Source organism: Scyliorhinus canicula, chromosome 2, assembly GCF_902713615.1.
Source record: "Scyliorhinus canicula chromosome 2, sScyCan1.1, whole genome shotgun sequence".
Lineage (NCBI taxonomy): Eukaryota > Metazoa > Chordata > Chondrichthyes > Carcharhiniformes > Scyliorhinidae > Scyliorhinus > Scyliorhinus canicula.
In genome coordinates this window covers 574,793-592,763 of record NC_052147.1, presented here as the reverse complement: position 1 = coordinate 592,763, position 17,971 = coordinate 574,793, and the positions used below count along the sequence as shown (strand labels likewise).

General features: G+C 51.4%; 1 protein-coding gene across 1 annotated transcript in view; it reads left to right on the top strand.

Moving 5' to 3' along the window:
- Window positions 1-17,971, top strand: part of LOC119962482 (calcium permeable stress-gated cation channel 1-like) — a 149,284-nt gene that overhangs the window by 46,214 nt on the left and 85,099 nt on the right. Inside the window, exons 4-7 of the mRNA XM_038790426.1 lie at window positions 5,745-5,824; window positions 10,999-11,086; window positions 15,817-15,854; window positions 17,258-17,400. Of these exons, the coding sequence (XP_038646354.1) occupies window positions 5,745-5,824; window positions 10,999-11,086; window positions 15,817-15,854; window positions 17,258-17,400 (349 nt within the window). The remainder of the gene's footprint in view (window positions 1-5,744; window positions 5,825-10,998; window positions 11,087-15,816; window positions 15,855-17,257; window positions 17,401-17,971) is intronic.

Below are 17,971 nucleotides of genomic sequence, written 5' to 3'. Positions count from 1 at the left end.
ATTAGCATATCATTATCCAGAATCATACCCTCGGGTCAAATAAAGCACAGCGGGATGATGTCGAACGGTGCGATGTATGACTGGTTTCAAAAGGAGTGGAGCTGGTGAGCAGAACTCCGAGAGGAACCCAGAGGTGAGTTCACTCAAGCTGGTGTAGTGTCCGCAGAGTGGTTCCACTCTTTGGAGGGGGACAGGGGAGTGGGGGGAATGGGAGGTTAGTGTTGGGGGGAATGGGGTGGCAGATGGGGGTTCACAAAAGATGCACTGGAGGAACTCACCAAGGTTCCTCAGACAGCACCTTCCACGACCATCTAGAAGGACAAGGGCAGCAGATACCTGGGAACCCCACCCACCTGGAGGTTCCCCTCAAAGTCCTCTATCACCGTTCCTTCACTTCACTGGGTCAAAATCCTGGAACACTTCCCTAACAGCACAGTAGGTGTACCTACACCTCGGGGATTGCAGCGGTTCAAGAAGACAGCTCACCACCATCTCCATGGCAACTAGGGGTGGGCAATAAATGCTGTCCTAGCCAATGAAGCCCACATTCAATGAATTAATTTGAAAGAAAGACCTGTATGGGAGATGAAGGTGTGTGTGGGAGAGTTAGCGATGGTGTACCTCGAGCTGGCATTGAGGGATATACCTGTCGCTGAACGATGGGCCCGTGAGTTTGTCAGTAATGAGAAGAGTGACTTAGCCCAGCAGAATAGAGGAGATCATTCATCCTTGTGCAGCACTGGATGGCTGTCCTCTTCTGCTGGGCTTTGGCACTGACCACTGCTGCCTCCCATGCCAGCTTGCTGAACTTGGCAGCAGGTCTTTGTCCAGAGTGGGTAGAGTATATCGAAGCAGGCCTCTCTCCACTATGTCCAGCAGGCGCTCGAGGGAGGCATCTGTAAAGTTGGTGCTAAATGTCTCCTGGGTCGACAGCCACAATTTCCCAGCGGCTTCCTTAAAGTGAGCGTTGTCTTCACTTTAATGTGACATCCAGGTCACTGGAGCATTGAGGTGATGGCTGGGCAGACGATTCAAAGGCTGCCAGTCTGCGATACGATGTGGAACTCATGGCTGCAAATTCTTTACCCCACGTGCTGCACAATGCAGCAAAGAAAGCCACCATTACCGTTGGTGGGATCAACACCATTTTCCATGTCTGAAATTGGATGTTGCCGATTTCTGAGATGATTCCGCCCAGGGTCTTTGAATGTTTTTCAAGCAAGGGCAGATAGATTCTTGTGACCAAGGAGGTGAGTGGTTATCAGGAATAGGTGGAAATGTGGAATCGAGGTTACAATCAGATCACCGTTGATCTTATTGAATAGTCGGGCTTGAAGGGGCAAATGGCCTAATTCTGTTCCAAATTCATACGTTCATATGTATATCAGAAACTCCTTTCCACATATTGCATCTGCCTTGGAAACTAGCCCAAGGAGATGGGGGGAAATTCTTCACTCGTGTAATTCACTGGAGAATGTTGTAAAACAGTATAGAGGGAGCTTTACTCTGTATCTAACCCCGTGCTGTACCTGTCCTGGGAGTGTTTGATGGGGACAGTGTAGAGGGAGCTTTACTCTGTATCTAACCCCGTGCTGTACCTGCCCTGGGAGTGTTTGATGGGGACAGTGTAGAAGGAGCTTTACTCTGTATCTAACCCCGTGCTGTACCTGTCCTGGGAGTGTTTGATGGGGACAGTGTAGAGGGAGCTTTACTCTGTATCTAACCCCGTGCTGTACCTGTCCTGGGAGTGTTTGATGGGGACAGTGTAGAGGGAGCTTTACTCTGTATCTAACCCCGTGCTGTACCTGCCCTGGGAGTGTTTGATGGGGACAGTGTAGAGGGAGCTTTACTCTGTATCTAACCCCGTGCTGTACCTGTTCTGGGAGTGTTTGATGGGGACAGTGTAGAGGGAGCTTTACTCTGTATCTAACCCCGTGCTGTACCTGTCCTGGGAGTGTTTAATGGGGACAGTGTAGAGGGAGCTTTACTCTGTATCTAACCCCGTGCTGTACCTGTCTTGGGAGTGTTTGATGGGGACAGTGTAGAGGGAGCACAATTCCGTAAGTTTTAGAATACTCATGGACAAGGACGAGAGTGGTCCGAAAGGAAGAGTGCTAAATTGGGGAAAGGCAGAGTATAACAAAATTCGGCAGGAGCTAGGGAATGTGGATTGGGAGCAGCTGTTTAAGGGTAAATCCACATTTGAAATGTGGGAGTCTTTTAAGGAAACGTTGATTAGAGTGCAGGACAGACATGTCCCTGTGAAAATGAGAGATAGAAATGGCAAGATTAGGGAACCATGGATGACGGGTGAAATTGTGAGACTAGCTAAGATGAAAAAGGAAGCATACATAGGATCGAGGCAACTCAAAACTGACGAAGCTTTGGAGGAATATCGGGAAAGTAGGACGAATCTCAAATGCAATAAAGAGGGCTAAAAGGGGTCATGAAATATCTTTGGCTAACAGGGTTAAGGAAAATCCCAAAGCCTTTTATTTGTATGTAAGGAGCAAGAGGGTAACTAGAGAAAGGATTGGCCCACTCAAAGACAAAAGGGGGAATTTATGCGTGGACTCAGAGGAAATAGGTGAGATTCTTAATGAGTACTTTGCATCGGTATTCACAAAGGAGAGGGACATGACGGATGTTGAGGCTCGGGATGGATGTTTAAATACTCTAGGTTATGTTGTCATACTGAAGGGGGAAATTTTTGATATTCTAAAAGACATTAAGATGGAGAAGTCCCCAGGACCAGATGGGATCTATCCCCGGTTACTGAGGGAAGCGAGGGTCGAAATAGCTGGGGCCTTAACAGATATCTTTACAGCATCCTTGAGCACGGGTGAGGTCCCAGAGGACTGGAGAATTGCTAATGTTGTCCCTTTGTTTAAGAAGGGTAGCAGGGAAAATCCAGGGAATTATAGACCTGTGAGCTTGACGTCAGTGGTAGGCAAACTGTTGGAGAAGATACTGAGGGATAGGATCTATTCACATATGGAAGAAAATAGACTTATCAGTGATAGGCAGCATGGTTTTGTGCAGGGAAGGTCATGCCTTACAAACCTAATAGAATTCTTTGAGGAAGTGACAAAGTTAATTGATGAGGGAAGGGCTGTAGATGTCATATACATGGACTTTAGTAAGGCGTTTGATAAAGTTTCCCATGGCAGGTTGATGGAAAAAGTGAAGTCGTATGGGGTTCAGGGTGTACTAGCTAGATGGATAAAGAACTGGCTGGGCAACAGGAGACAGAGAGTAGTGGTGGAAGGGAGTGTCTCAAAATGGAGAAGGGTGACTAGTGGTGTTCCACAGGGATCCGTGCTCGGACCACTGTTGTTTGTGATATACATAAATGACCTGGAGGAAGGTATAGGTGGTCTGATTAGCAAGTTTGCAGATGATACAAAGATTGGTGGAGTTGCAGATAGCGAGGAGGACTGTCAGAGAATACAACAAAATATAGATCGATTGGAGAGTTGGGCAGAGAAATGGCAGATGGAGTTCAATCCAGGCAAATGCGAGGTGATGCATTTTGGAAGATCAAATTCAAGAGCGGACTATATGGTCAATAGAAGGGTCCTGGGGAAAATTGATGTACCCAGAGAGATCTGGGAGTTCAGGTCTATTATACCCTGAAGGTGGCAACGCCGGTTGATAGAGTGGTCAAGAAGGCATACAGCATGCTTGCCTTCATCGGACGGGGTATTGAGCACAAGAGTTGGCAGGTCATGTTACAGTTGTATAGGACTTTGGTTAGGCCACATTTGGAATACTGCGTGCAGTTCTGGTCGCCACTTCACCAGAAGGATGTGGATGCCTTGGAGAGGTTAGAACATAGAACATAGAACGGTCCAGCACAGAACAGGCCCTTCGGCCCTCGATGTTGTGCCGAGCAACGATCACCCTACTCAAACCCACATATCCACCCTCTACCCGTAACCCAACAACCCCCCCCTTAACCTTACTTTTTAGGACACTACGGGCAATTTAGCATGGCCAATCCACCTAACCCGCACATCTTTGGACTGTGGGAGGAAACCGGAGCACCCGGAGGAAACCCACGCACACACGGGGAGGACGTGCAGACTCCGCACAGACAGTGACCCAGCCGGGAACCGAACCTGGGACCCTGGAGCTGTGAAGCATTTATGCTAACCACCATGCTACCCTGCTGTGCTGCCATTGCAGAGGAGGTTGCAGAGGAGGTTCACCAGGATGTTGCCTGGTATGGAGGGTGCTAGCTATGAAGAAAGGTTGAGTAGATTAGGATTGTTTTCATTGGAAAGACGGAGGTTGAGGGGGGACCTGATTGAGGCCTACAAAATTATGAGAGGTATGGACAGGGTGGATAGCAACAAGCTTTTTCCAAGAGTGGGGGTGTCAGTTACAAGGGGTCACGATTTCAAAGTGAGAGGGGGAAAGTTCAAGGGAGATGTGCGTGGAAAGGTTTTTACGCAGAGGGTGGTGGGTGCCTGGAACGCTTTACCAGCGGAGGTGGTAGAGGTGGGTATGATAGCATCATTTAAGAGGCATCTGGACGGGTACATGAACGGGCGGGAACAGAGGGAAATAGACCTTAGGAAATAGGAGACAGGTTTAGATAGAGGATCTGGATCGGCGCAGGCTGGGAGGGCCGAAGGGCCTGTTCTGTGCTGTAATTTTCTTTGTTCTTTACTCTGTATCTAACCACGTGCTATACCGTCCTGGGAGTGTTTGATGGGGACAGTGTAGAGGGAGCGTTACTCTGTATCTAACCACGTGCTATACCGTCCTGGGAGTGTTTGATGGGGACAGTGTAGAGGGAGCGTTACTCTGTATCTAACCCCGTGCTGTACCTGTCCTGGGAGTGTTTGATGGGGACAGTGTAGAGGGAGCTTTACTCTGTATCTAACCCCGTGCTGTACCTGCCTTGGGAGTGTTTGATGGGGACAGTATAGAGGGAGCTTTACTCTGTATCTAACCCAGTGCTGTACCTGTCCTGGGAGTGTTTGATGGGGACAGTGTAGAGGGAGCTTTACTCTGTATCTAACCCCGTGCTGTACCTGTCCTGGGAGTGTTTGATGGGGACAGTGTAGAGGGAGCTTTACTCTGTAGCTAACCCCGTGCTGTACCTGTCCTGGGAGTGTTTGATGGGGACAGTGTAGAGGGAGCTTTACTCTGTATCTAACCCCATGCTGTACCTGTCCTGGGAGTGTTTGATGGGGACAGAGTAGAGGGAGCTTTACTCTGTATCTAACCCCGTGCTGTACCTGTCCTGGGAGTGTTTGATGGGGACAGTGCAGAGGGAGCTTTACTCTGTATCTAACCCCGTGCTGTACCTGTCCTGAGAGTGTTTGATGGGGACAATGTGGAGGGAGCTTTACTCTGTACTCAGTCTGTGAGTAATTGTTAAATTGGGAAAAAGTATTTTTTACCAGCAGAGGTGTCTTTTAGCTTGAAACTTTAAACTTGAAAACTTTTAAACTAAACAGGTTTGGGTAAATGTTAGAATCATGATTGAGTGTAGCCTGGGTTACTGTCCATGTGGAGTTTGAACGTTCTCCCCATGTCTGGGACCCAAAGATGTGCAGGGCAGGTGGATTGGTCACGCTCAATTGCCCCTTAATGGGAAAGAAAATTAGGTACTCTAAATTTATTTATTTTTAAATGGTTGAGTGTTGATGCCTGTGTGTTGGAATAAAACAGTATGAGCTGTTGGAGCAGGGTTTGAGAATATTAACCCTTTGCTGTTTCTCTGATTGCAGGTGCTGCTATTTATATTCTCCTGCCTGCGGAAGGCAGCCTGGGACTATGGACGCTTGGCCCTGCTGATGGACAATGACAGGTTCTCCCTGATCCATTGATTCTACATCCCCTCTTCTCCCTCCTACATCAAACTCTTCATGTCATTCTCAGAGGCAATTTCTCCTTTCAGAGTGGCTCCATGTGCTTCTCCTGAGGAGCACTATGGCTGTGTGCTGCAAATGGGGGATAAGAGAGGGATAAGAGAGACTATCCAGACCAGCTCCGTTGTGCTTTGTTAGCAGGAAATATTAGAGGAAATGGCAAGAACATGTGACTCTACTTCCATGTGAAATCAAAGCCTGGTGTACTGACACGGGTATCAAACATTGGGTTACATGTTAGTAGAACACTAACCATATCCTGATAAAGAGACAGCTACACACACTCCCCGTGCCTGCGTGGGTTCCCTCCGGGTGCTCCGGTTTCCTCCCACAGTCCAAAGATGTGCAGGTTAGGTGGGCTAGCCATGCTAAACTGCCCCTTGGTGTCCAGGGATGTGCGGTTGGTTTGCGGGATAGGGTGCAGTGGGCAGTCGAGTGGACCTGGGTAGAGTGTTCTTTCGGAAGGTTGGTGCAGCGTGTATAGGCCGAATGGCCTCCTTTGCACTGTAGGGATTCAATGACTTGTCCCCACATTCGAGCCATTGGCCAACACATCTAACCTTGTGATGCACTGCCTTCGTCCTGGGCCACTTGGAAAGTAAAAAGACTCATTGACAAATGACTCATTGCCAGTTCGATGATTGACTGTCAGTCAACTAACCTTTTCTCTCCAGTTTTCAATAATTTTATATCTGGTAAAAAGAAATGTTCAAAGAATGTGACAGAAAAGTAATTTTAATGTGCCAATGATTGATCTTCCATTCCTGGAGACTCCAGGGCAGTCTTGTGGGGGTTAGAACTCGAGTTCGACCCCTCCATAAGATTGTAAGATTTTGGAACAGAAAGTGGGCCATTCGGCCCACCCAGTCTGCTTCATTCAATGAGATGTTGGCTGAACTGACGTGATAAACCTCTCCTCCTCTTTCCTGCCTCATCCCTATAACCCTTAATTCCCTGACTGCCGACCTCAACCTGGAACATACTTAATGACCCAGCCTCTAGAATTCTGTACGGTAAAGATGTCCATAGATTCACTACCCTCAGGGAGAAGAAATTCTGCCTGAAATAGGCGACCCCTTACTCTGCGATTTAATCCCTCTGGTCCTAGACTCTCCCACAAGGGGCAACAACCTCTCAGCATCGACCCTGTCAGCCCCCTGAGAATCCTGTCTGTCAATAAAGTTGCGCCTCATCTTTCTAAACTCCAACGAGTAGAGGCCCAACCTAATCAACCTCTCCTCATAAGAAAATCAGTTTACACCCGGGATCAACGTCGTGAACCTTCCCTGGACTGCCTCCAATGCCAGTATGTCTGTCCTTGGAAGAGGGACCAAAACTGTTCACACTATTCCAGGTGCAGTCTAACTTGCCTTGTAAAGTTTCAGCAAGATTTCCCTGTTTTTATACTCCATTCCCTTTGAAATAAAGGCCAATATTCCATTTGCCTTCCCAGTTACCCGCTGAACTTGCATGCTGGCTTTCTGTGATTTATATATGATGACCCCCAAATCCCTCCATGCTGAAACTTTCTGCAGTCTGTCTCCATTTAAATAACATTCAGCTCCTTTATTATTCCTACCAACGTGCAGAACTTTACATTTTCTAATATTATGTTCAATCTGCCAAGTTTTGGCCCACTCACCTAACATAGATTCATAGATACATAGAAGATAGGGTGATCTGGAAGAAGGAACTGAAGGCACTGTTACTAAGTTTGCAGATGATACAAAGATCTGTAGAGGGACAGGTAGTATTGAGGAAGCAGGGGGGCTGCAGAAGGACTTGGACAAGCTAGGAGAGTGGGCAATGAAGTGGCAGATGGAATACAATGTGGGAAAGTGTGAGGTTATGCACTTTGGAAGGAGGAATTTGGGCATAGACTATTTTCTAAATGGGGAAATGCTGAGGAAATCAGAAGCACAAAGGGACTTGGGAGTCCTTGTTCACGATTCTCTTAAGGTTAACGTGCAGGTTCAGTTGGCAGTTAAGAAGGCAAATGCAATGTTAGCATTCATGTCGAGAGGGCTAGAATACAAGACCAGGGATGTACTTCTGAGGCTGTATAAGGTCTGGTCAGACCCCATTTGGAGTATTGTGAGCAGTTTTGGGCCCCGTATCTAAGGAAGGATGTGCTGGCCTTGGAAAGGGTCCAGAGGAGGTTCACAAGAATGATCCCTGGAATTAAGAACTTGTCGTATGAGGAACAGCTGAGGACTCTGGGTCTGTACTCGGAGTTTAGAAGGATGGGGGGGGATCTTATTAAAACTTACAGGATACTGCGAGGCCTGGATAGAGTGGATGTGGAGAGGATGTTTCCACTTGTAGGAAAAACTAGAATCAGAGGACACAATCTCAGACTAAAGGGACGATCCTTTAAAACAGAGATGAGGAGGAATTTCTTCAGCCAGAGGGTGGTGAATCTGTGGAACTCTTTACCGCAGAAGGCTTTGTGAGGCCAAATCACTGAGTGTCTTTAAGACAGAGATAGATAGGTTCTTGATTAATAAGGGGATCGGGGTTATGGGGAGAAGGCAGGAGAATGGGGATGAGAAAATATCAGCCATGATTGAATGGCGGAGCAGACTTGGTGGGCCGAGTGGCCTAATTCTGCTCCTGTGCCTTGTGGTCTTAGGCAGAGGCCTTTTGGCCCTTCGAGCCTGCTCTGCCATTCGGCCCATCGAGCCTGCTCCGCCATTCATCACGATCATGGCTGATCATCCAACTCAATAGCCTAGATTCTGTGCCTTCCTCACCACGCCTTCACATCTATTTTAGTGTCATTCGCAAACTTGGCAATAGTACATTCACTTCCCTCGTCCAAGTCATCAATATATATTGTGAATAATTGTGGCCCCAGCACTGATCCTTGTGGCACTCCATGAGTTACAGGTTGTCATCATGAAAATACACCTCTTATCCCAACTCTGTCTTCTATCAGTTAGCCAATCCTCTGTCCATGCTAATATACTACCCACAACACCATGGGCACTTATCTTATTAAGTAGCCTTTTGTATGGTACCTTCTCGAACCTTTTGGAAATCTTGCATCTACTGGTTCTCCTTCATCAATACAACTCGTTACCACCTCAAAGAATTCTAATCAATTTGTCAGGCATGACTTCCACTTCATGAAGCTATGCTGAATCAGCCCGATTATATTGCGCATTTCTAAATGCTCTGCTATTACATCTTTTTGTTTTCCCCGAGAAGTTATCTAAGCTCTTGGCTTCAACCACGTGCGATGGTAGCGAATTCCACGTTCTCACTAGTTTGGAGGTGGAAGTTTCTTCTGAATTCCTGGTTGGATTTCTTAGTGACTATCGTAGATTGATGGCCCCTAGTTACGTTCTTCCCCATGTGATGAAGCATTTTCTCTGTACAGGTTGAAATGCTTGGGCCGAGTGTGTATCTGATTTTGGAATTTTTCAGATTTCAGGAATATAATGTGATAAAGTGCATGTGCAGCGTCTGGAGAGCTGCGTATGTGCGGTGCATTTGGACCTGTGCATGTGTGGCACATTGGCACCTGGACACGTGTGGTGTGTTGGGACCTGCGCATGTGTAGTGTGCTGGGCCCTGTGCATGTGCGGTGTGCTGGGCCCTGTGCATGTGCGGTGGGCTGGGCCCTGTGCATGTGCGGTGGGCTGGGCCCTGTGCAGGTGTGGTGCGTTGGGGCCTGTGCATGTGCGGTGGGCTGGGCCCTGTGCATGTGCGGTGTGCTGGGCCCTGTGCATGTGCGGTGGGCTGGGCCCTGTGCATGTGCGGTGGGCTGGGCCCTGTGCATGTGCGGTGGGCTGGGCCCTGTGCATGTGCGGTGGGCTGGGCCCTGTGCATGTGCGGTGGGCTGGGCCCTGTGCATGTGCGGTGGGCTGGGCCCTGTGCATGTGCGGTGGGCTGGGCCCTGTGCAGGTGTGGTGCGTTGGGGCCTGTGCATGTGCGGTGGGCTGGGCCCTGTGCATGTGCGGTGGGCTGGGCCCTGTGCATGTGCGGTGGGCTGGGCCCTGTGCAGGTGTGGTGCGTTGGGGCCTGTGCATGTGCGGTGGGCTGGGCCCTGTGCAGGTGCGGTGGGCTGGGCCCTGTGCATGTGCGGTGGGCTGGGCCCTGTGCATGTGCGGTGGGCTGGGCCCTGTGCATGTGCGGTGGGCTGGGCCCTGTGCATGTGCGGTGGGCTGGGCCCTGTGCAGGTGTGGTGCGTTGGGGCCTGTGCATGTGCGGTGGGCTGGGCCCTGTGCATGTGCGGTGGGCTGGGCCCTGTGCATGTGCGGTGGGCTGGGCCCTGTGCATGTGCGGTGGGCTGGGCCCTGTGCATGTGCGGTGGGCTGGGCCCTGTGCAGGTGTGGTGGGCTGGGCCCTGTGCATGTGCGGTGGGCTGGGCCCTGTGCATGTGCGGTGGGCTGGGCCCTGTGCATGTGCGGTGGGCTGGGCCCTGTGCATGTGCGGTGGGCTGGGCCCTGTGCATGTGCGGTGGGCTGGGCCCTGTGCAGGTGCGGTGGGCTGGGCCCTGTACATGTGCGGTGGGCTGGGCCCTGTGCAGGTGCGGTGGGCTGGACCCTGTGCATGTGCGGTGGGCTGGGCCCTGTGCATGTGCGGTGGGCTGGACCCTGTGCAGGTGCATTGGGACACTGCGCATCACCCAGGGACCTTCCCAGAGCCTTGTGGGATTTCCCACTCCTCATGCTTGAAAAAAGTGCGGATTTCGGAATTTTCCAGTTCTGGAATTTCTGATAAAGGATGTTCAACCTCTATCCGCTGTATCAAATCCTTCAAAATTTAAAAATCTCGGTTGGGACACCCCCGTAGCCTTTTATCTGAGAAAAGAGACAGAATCTGTTTATCCATTCCTGAGATGTATACACGTGTGAATGACCATTGAGGGAAGCCCCTCTGCCCACCCCGACCTCTCCTGCCTATCCCTCCCACACCGCTGCCCCTTGCCGTCTCCAGGCCTGCCTCCACTCTTCCTTCCCTGTCCCTCCACTTCTCTTTCCATTCCTCCCTTCCCAGGCCGGCCTTACTCTGTCCCTGACATGTCCTTTCTATCTGTGACTCTCAGCGCCTCGGGGGATGTGGTTTTCAGTAGTTGTGTTCAAAGCTTTTCCTTTATTTCCCGTAGCCTCACCTCATTATTTTATGGTGAACAGACAGAAAAAGAGAAATCTCCATCTGAAACCAGCCCAACTGAACTGGAAAATAAAGATGTGGTAAGTCAGCTTGCAGCCGTGTTTACTGTGCCTCCAATCCCATCACTGTCGTTACTGTGCCTCCAATCCCATCACTGTCGTTACTGGTTTGTTTCTGATGTTCAACCGTATCGCCTGCCTTCTGGAAGAGCAAATATACGACAACTACAAACCTCACTCAAAAACAGAAAATACCGTGGATGCTGGAATCTGGAATAAAACAGGAAATGTTGGTAATAATCAGGTTGGGCAGCATCTGTCGAGAGGAAAACCATTCATGCTTCAGGTCAATTACCTTTCACTAGAACTGGGAAAAGTTAGAAATGTAGGGTGCGATCTACGGACCGCATTCCGCTCTGGCTCGAGCGCACCGCGACTGGTAAAACCTGGCAGAGGCGTCCCGAAGGCTTCCCGGCAACTTTTACGCCTCGTGAGATCTACTCTGATGTCCCGTCGGAATCGAAACCCTGCCCAAAATGGGCATGACCAAACGCCGCATGTCTCTGTCGGGTTTAAGCCTAGTTAGGCGAGCTTACCCGGGATCCACTGCCCTCCCGGATCCACTGCCCTCCCGGGATCCACTGCCCTCCCGGGATCCACTGCCCTCCCGGGATCCACTACTGCTTCTTCTGCAATCCAAACCAACAAACTGGAAATGAAACCAAACTCCAAACCCCCTCTCACCTGACAGCCACAGCCCAGCTCCACCCACAAATTACATCACTGAAGCTACAAGCCATGTGGTAAAACAAAACCTTTCTTGAAGGGACACTCACATGACAGTGACCTTGATGGCAATGTGGTGCCACGTCTGCAAGGATTTGGCACAGGTGCCGCACCATTTCCTTGTTGAGGCTGAAACACATTCCCTACTTAAACTTGAATACAACACCTGAAAAGCAAACACATATGCTCACCTCTCACTGTCTTTGAGTTCACTGAGCCAACCCAATCATGAAATATAGACTTCCATCCCAGGATCCTCCTGCAGCACACATTACCAACATTTGTTCAAAGGATCAGTGACGCCTGTACACCCTGGGCCGTCGAGGGACTCCCCCTCTGGGTCCCTTCCTGGCCTGATGGGTGGCTGGGTGCTCAGGGTGTGGGGCAGGGAGGGGTCTGGCACATGGCTCTGGCTGCTGCTGCCGCCGTCTCCGGCGTCTAGCCGCACGGCCAATCAGCAGCACCACTAGGGCCTGTTCTGCGGGGTCCAAGATACCTTCCCTACCGTTCAATATCTGTAAGGAATTGGGAGACGGTGTGAGACTGACAGACAACGGCAGCTCCCACCCCGGGACCCTCCATTCCCCATCGATCCCCCCCCCTCCCCCATGCCCAACCACAGCGGGCCTCCCTCAACCGACCCCAGACCCTGTACTCCAGACACCCGCACGTAACCTCACCCAGACCAGGCACTGGCCCACTCCCCATGGTTCTTACCCACCCTCCAGCCATGGACATGTCCGGGAGCTGTGTCCCATCGCCTGGGTGTTGGGATGTTGGCTGCTGCGTGTGTGGTGTTGCCTCCCGCAGTGTCCCAGCATCAGGGTCTGATTGGGATGCTGGGCAATGCCTCCCACATGTTACAGGGCCGCTCACCCACGGAAATCCACTAAGGTTGTGTGAAGTGTTCACTTAACCACGATTGCCAGTTCCCTATTAGCGATAGCCCTCAGCCGCACAGCCAGAGGCCTCCGCAGCCAGTGGGGGTTATGGGTGGTCGGTGGGGCAGACAGGCAGGAGCTACAGTTGTCCCCAGAATGGGGTCACAGATCCATGGGTTGGCGTGGTGATGCCACGCGATGTTACCCCCCCTCAGCGGCCCCTCCCTCACCCCCCCTCCCTCACCCCCCCTCCCATGGCGGGTCCCTCACCCCCCCCCCCTCCCATGGCGGGTCCCTCACCCCCCCCCTCCCATGGCGGGTCCCTCACCCCCCCTCAGCGGCCCCTCCCTCACCCCCCCTCCCTCACCCCCCCTCCCATGGCGGGTCCCTCACCCCCCTCAGCGGCCCCTCCCTCACCCCCCCTCCCTCACCCCCCCTCCCATGGCGGGTACCTCACCCCCCCTCCTTTGGCGGGTCCCTCACGCCCCCTCCTATGGCGGGTCTCTCACCCCCCCCACCGAGCACTGGGGTGCTAAGCTCAGTGCCCCCGGGCTCTTTGCCTGTGACTAAAGATGCTACTCCCCTCCTCGGCTCCCCACACAAGCCCTTCCGCCAGGTTCATGTTTATCAAAAGGAGTAGTAATTGGGGCCAGCGTGAGCTCTCGCTGGGGAGGGGGCTGAATGGTGGGAGGCTGTTGGATATGGTGTGGCTCCCGTTAATTGTATGGCAATAGAGCTGGAGTGGTGATAATTGGTTTCTTGCCACACTCAGTCGGGATTCTGATTTCACCTATGGGAGCAGACGGTTGCATCACAAACTGGCCCCTGGCACTGTTCTCGTATTTGGCCTCTCCCACCATTCACCGTCCCCGTTTCGGTCAAGTGAGATCGCAACGAGGCCGGAGAACTGTGTCCCCAGTCCTTGTTTTCTGCCTGCTTGTCTATGAGCGCTACTTTGGCAGATTCTACAGTAAACAAAGTCTCCACAGTGCCAGATAACCGGAGGCTGTTTTCCCCTTTGATGGGGAGAGCTGGCTGGTGGTGGGGCTGGGATTGGCTGAGCACTATTCAGGGTGCTGAGCGGCACAAAGGGCTTTCTCTGTGCTGTAGACCTCAATGACTCTCATCATTCTAACATCACTGATCAGCTGGGTGGATTACTGGATCAGAGTGACCCAGCTGGGTGGATTACCGGATCACTGAGTGACCCTGCTGGGTGGATTACCGGATCACTGAGTGACCCAGCTGCGTTGATTACTGGATCACTGAGTGACTCAGGTGGATGGGTTACCGGATCACTCCGTGACTCAGTTGGGTGGATTACTGGATCACCGAGTGACTCAGCTGTGTGGATTACTGGATCACTGAGTGACTCAGTTGGGTGGATTACCGGATCACTGAGTCATCCAACAGGGTGGATTACCGGATCACTGAGTGACTCCGCTGGGTGGATTACCGGATCACTGAGTGACTCCGCTGGGTGGATTACCGGATCACTGAGTGACTCAGCTGAGTGGATTACCGGATCACTGAGTGACTCAGCTGGGTTGATTACTGGATCACTGAGTGACTCAGTTGGATGGATTACCGGATCACCGAGTGACACAACTGGGTGGATTACCGGATCACCGAGTGACTCCGCTGGGTGGATTACAGGATCACTGAGTGACCCAGCTGGGTGGATTACCGGATCACTGAGTGACCCAGCTGGGTGGATTATTGATCATCGAGTGACTCCGCTGGGTGGATTACCGGATCACTGAGTTACCCAGCTGGGTGGATTACCGGATCACTGAGTGACTCCGTTGGGTGGATTACCGGATCACTTAGTGACTCAGTTGAGTGGATTACCGGATCACTGAGTGACTCCGCTGGGTGGATTACCGGATCACTGAGTAACTCCACTGGGTGGATTACCGGATCACTGAGTGACTCAGCTGGGTGGATTACTGGATCACTGAGTGACTCCGCTCAGTGGATTACCGGATCACTAGTGAATCCGCTGAGTGGATTACCGGATCACTGAATGGCTCCGCTGGGTGGATTACCGGATCACTGAGTGACTCCGCTGGGTGGATTACTGGATCACTGAGTTACCCAGCAGGGTGGATTACTGGATCACTGAGTGACTCCGCTGGGTGGATTACCGGATCACTGAATGACTCCGCTGGGTGGATTACCGGATCACTGAGTGACTCCGCTGGGTGGATTATCAGATCACCGTGTGACCCCGCTGGGTTGATTACCGGATCACTGAGTGACTCCGCTGGGAGGATTACCGGATCACTGAGTGACTCCGCTGGGTGGATTACCGGATCACTGAGTTACTCCGCTGGGAGGATTACCGGATCACTGAGTGACTCCGCTGGGTGGATTACCGGATCACTGAGTGACTCCGCTGGGTGGATTACCGGATCAGAGTGACTCCGCTGGGTGGATTACCGGATCAGAGTGACTCCGCTGGGTGGATTACCGGATCACTGAGTGACTCAGCTGGGTGGATTACCGGATCACTGAGTGACTCCGCTGGGTGGATTACCGGATCACTGAATGACTCCGCTGGGTGGATTACTGGATCACTGAGTGACTCCGCTGGGTGGATTACCGGATCACTGAGTGACTCCGCTGGGTGGATTACCGGATCACTGAGTGACTCCGCTGGGAGGATTACCGGATCACTGAGTGACTCCGCTGGGAGGATTACCGGATCACTGAGTGACTCCGCTGGGTGGATTACCGGATCACTGAGTGACTCCGCTGGGTGGATTACCGGATCACTGAGTGACCCCGCTGGGTGGATTACCGGATCACTGAGTGACTCCGCTGGGTGGATTACTGGATCACTGAGTGACTCAGCTGGGTGGATTACCGGATCACCGTGTGACCCCGCTGGGTTGATTACTGGATCACTGAGTGACTCCGCTGGGTGGATTACCGGATCACTGAGTGACTCCGCTGGGTGGATTACCGGATCACTGAGTTACTCCGCTGGGTGGATTACCGGATCACTGAGTGACTCCGCTGGGTGGATTACCGGATCACTGAGTGACTCCGCTGGGTGGATTACCGGATCACTGCGTCATCTTGTTCACTATAATTTTCTGGTTTGTGATTTTGATTGATGTTTTTGTTCTGTGCCTCCAGGGGTTCTGTTCCTGGCTGACCACACTCTATCACATGAGGTAAGTTAAACTCTAAGTTAATAGAAAAGTCCTGCGAGTGCTGGTGACCTGAAATAAGAACAGAAAATGCTGGAAAAACCCAGCCTGTCTTGCAGCATTTGTGCAGAGATAGACAGAGTTCATGTTTGAGTCTAATACGGCTCTTCTTTGGCACGGAAACCTTTGAATATTGCCAAAGAAAACTCAAATTTGACTTGAGATGTTAACTCCGCTTTCCTCGCCAAAGATGCTGCCGTGCTTGCTGAGTTTTTCTAGCGTTTTCTGTGTTGTTTTAAGCTAACCTCCAGCTGCTATCAGAGGAAATTGTAATCTATGATTTAATTGAAGCAATAATTGTTGGGCTGGACACTACACCTTGCGGTCCAGACAGACAGTGTCCTGAGCTCGGATTACATCCCTTGTCCACATACTAGAATATGGGAGGAGAGAAAAACCAGGAAACTGAACCCATGGCTTAAAGGGGCTGCATCAGGGCGAGTTTAAAGGGCATTAGCCTCGATTCTGAGGTAGATGAAAACTATTCCGCAGGAAAGGCTGCTTCTGACGAGGAAGGCGAACAAAGAAAATGGCAAACAAATGAGTGGGGAGATAAAGGTCATTTGAATTAACAAGGAATTGGGACAGGGACAAGAGAAGGAAGCAATCAAAGAGCAGGTAAAGAATGCAGAAAAAAATAGGAAAATGTAAATTTTAAAATTAGCAAAAGTGATGGTCGGGAGGAATCAATAGAACTCGGAACCAAAAGGGAGCTGGAAGCATCATAGAAAACAAAAAATGGGACAAGTTCTCAGCAGGTGTGGGGACAGAAACAGGGTTAACAAAGAATCATAGAATTTGCAGTGCAGAAGGAGGCCATTCGGCCCATCGAGTCTGCACCGGCCCTTGGAAAGAGCATCTACTTAAGCCCTCACTTCCACCCCATCCTCGTAACCCAGTAACCCCAGCTAACCCTTTTTTGGACAACAAGGGCAATTTATCATGGCCAATCCACCTAACCTGCACACCTTTGGACTGTGGGAGGAAACCGGAGCACCCGGAGGGAACCCACGCAGACACGGGGAGAACGTGCAGACTCTGCACAGACAGAGACCCAAGCCAGGAATCAAACCTGGGACACTGGAGCTGTGAAGCACAGAGCTAACCACTTGTGCTACCGTGCTGCCCTAACGTTTCAGGTCTGTCATTTTCATCTCCTTGGATATCCTGTTGCCTTTGTTTATAAAGTATCCGCTTCGCACCCCAAACACTCCCTTCTGTCCTTGGTGCTGCATAAATGGTGGTGACGGACGATCCCTTGGGTTCTCAATATGGTTGTGGGGTGGGCGGGATAGAATGTGTCAGGAGGAGGGATTGAAGACTGGAACAGTGTTCACTTGTGACTCACTCAGTGTTTTTGCTTTAAGGGACGATGAGATTCAGTACAAGTGTGGAATCGACGCCATTATCTACCTCTCATTTCAGCGACACATCCTGGTGCTGCTCACTGTGGTCTGTGTGTTGTCCATTGCCGTCGTCCTGCCTGTCAACTTCTCTGGGGACCTACTGGGTAAGGATCCCTGGGATGTGATGTGCGTGGGGAGGGGGCGTTGGTGGGGGCACGAGGATGTGGTTCTGGGACGGGGTAGATGGAGCTCGGGGAATGTGGAAAGGATTTGGGGGAGAGGTGGGGGATGGGGGGAGGTGTCAGCTTCAGGAAATGGAGTGGATGGAGAGAGTAGCTCCACGGAGAGGCGGTGGGGTAGTGGCATGGTCATTGGACTTGTCCTGAGACCCAGGACCCAACTCTGGAGAACCGGTTTCGAATCCCATCACAATGAAATTTGAATTCAATAAAAATCTGGAAAAAAAATAAAACCAGTGCCAATTGTCATTACAAACCCATCTGGGTCACTAATGTCCTTTAGGGAAGGAAATCTTCCGTCCTTACCCGGTCCGGCCTACATGTGACTCCAGACCCACAGCAATGTGGCTGACCCTGGAATGCCCTCTAAAATGGCCGTTCCATTCCTGGGCAATGAGGGGTGGGCAAAATGGAGTGGGGGGAGGTGGAGGGGGGAGTATGGTGGGAGTGGGAGGGGGAGGAGGGGGTATGGTGGGAGGGGGAGGAGGGGGTATGG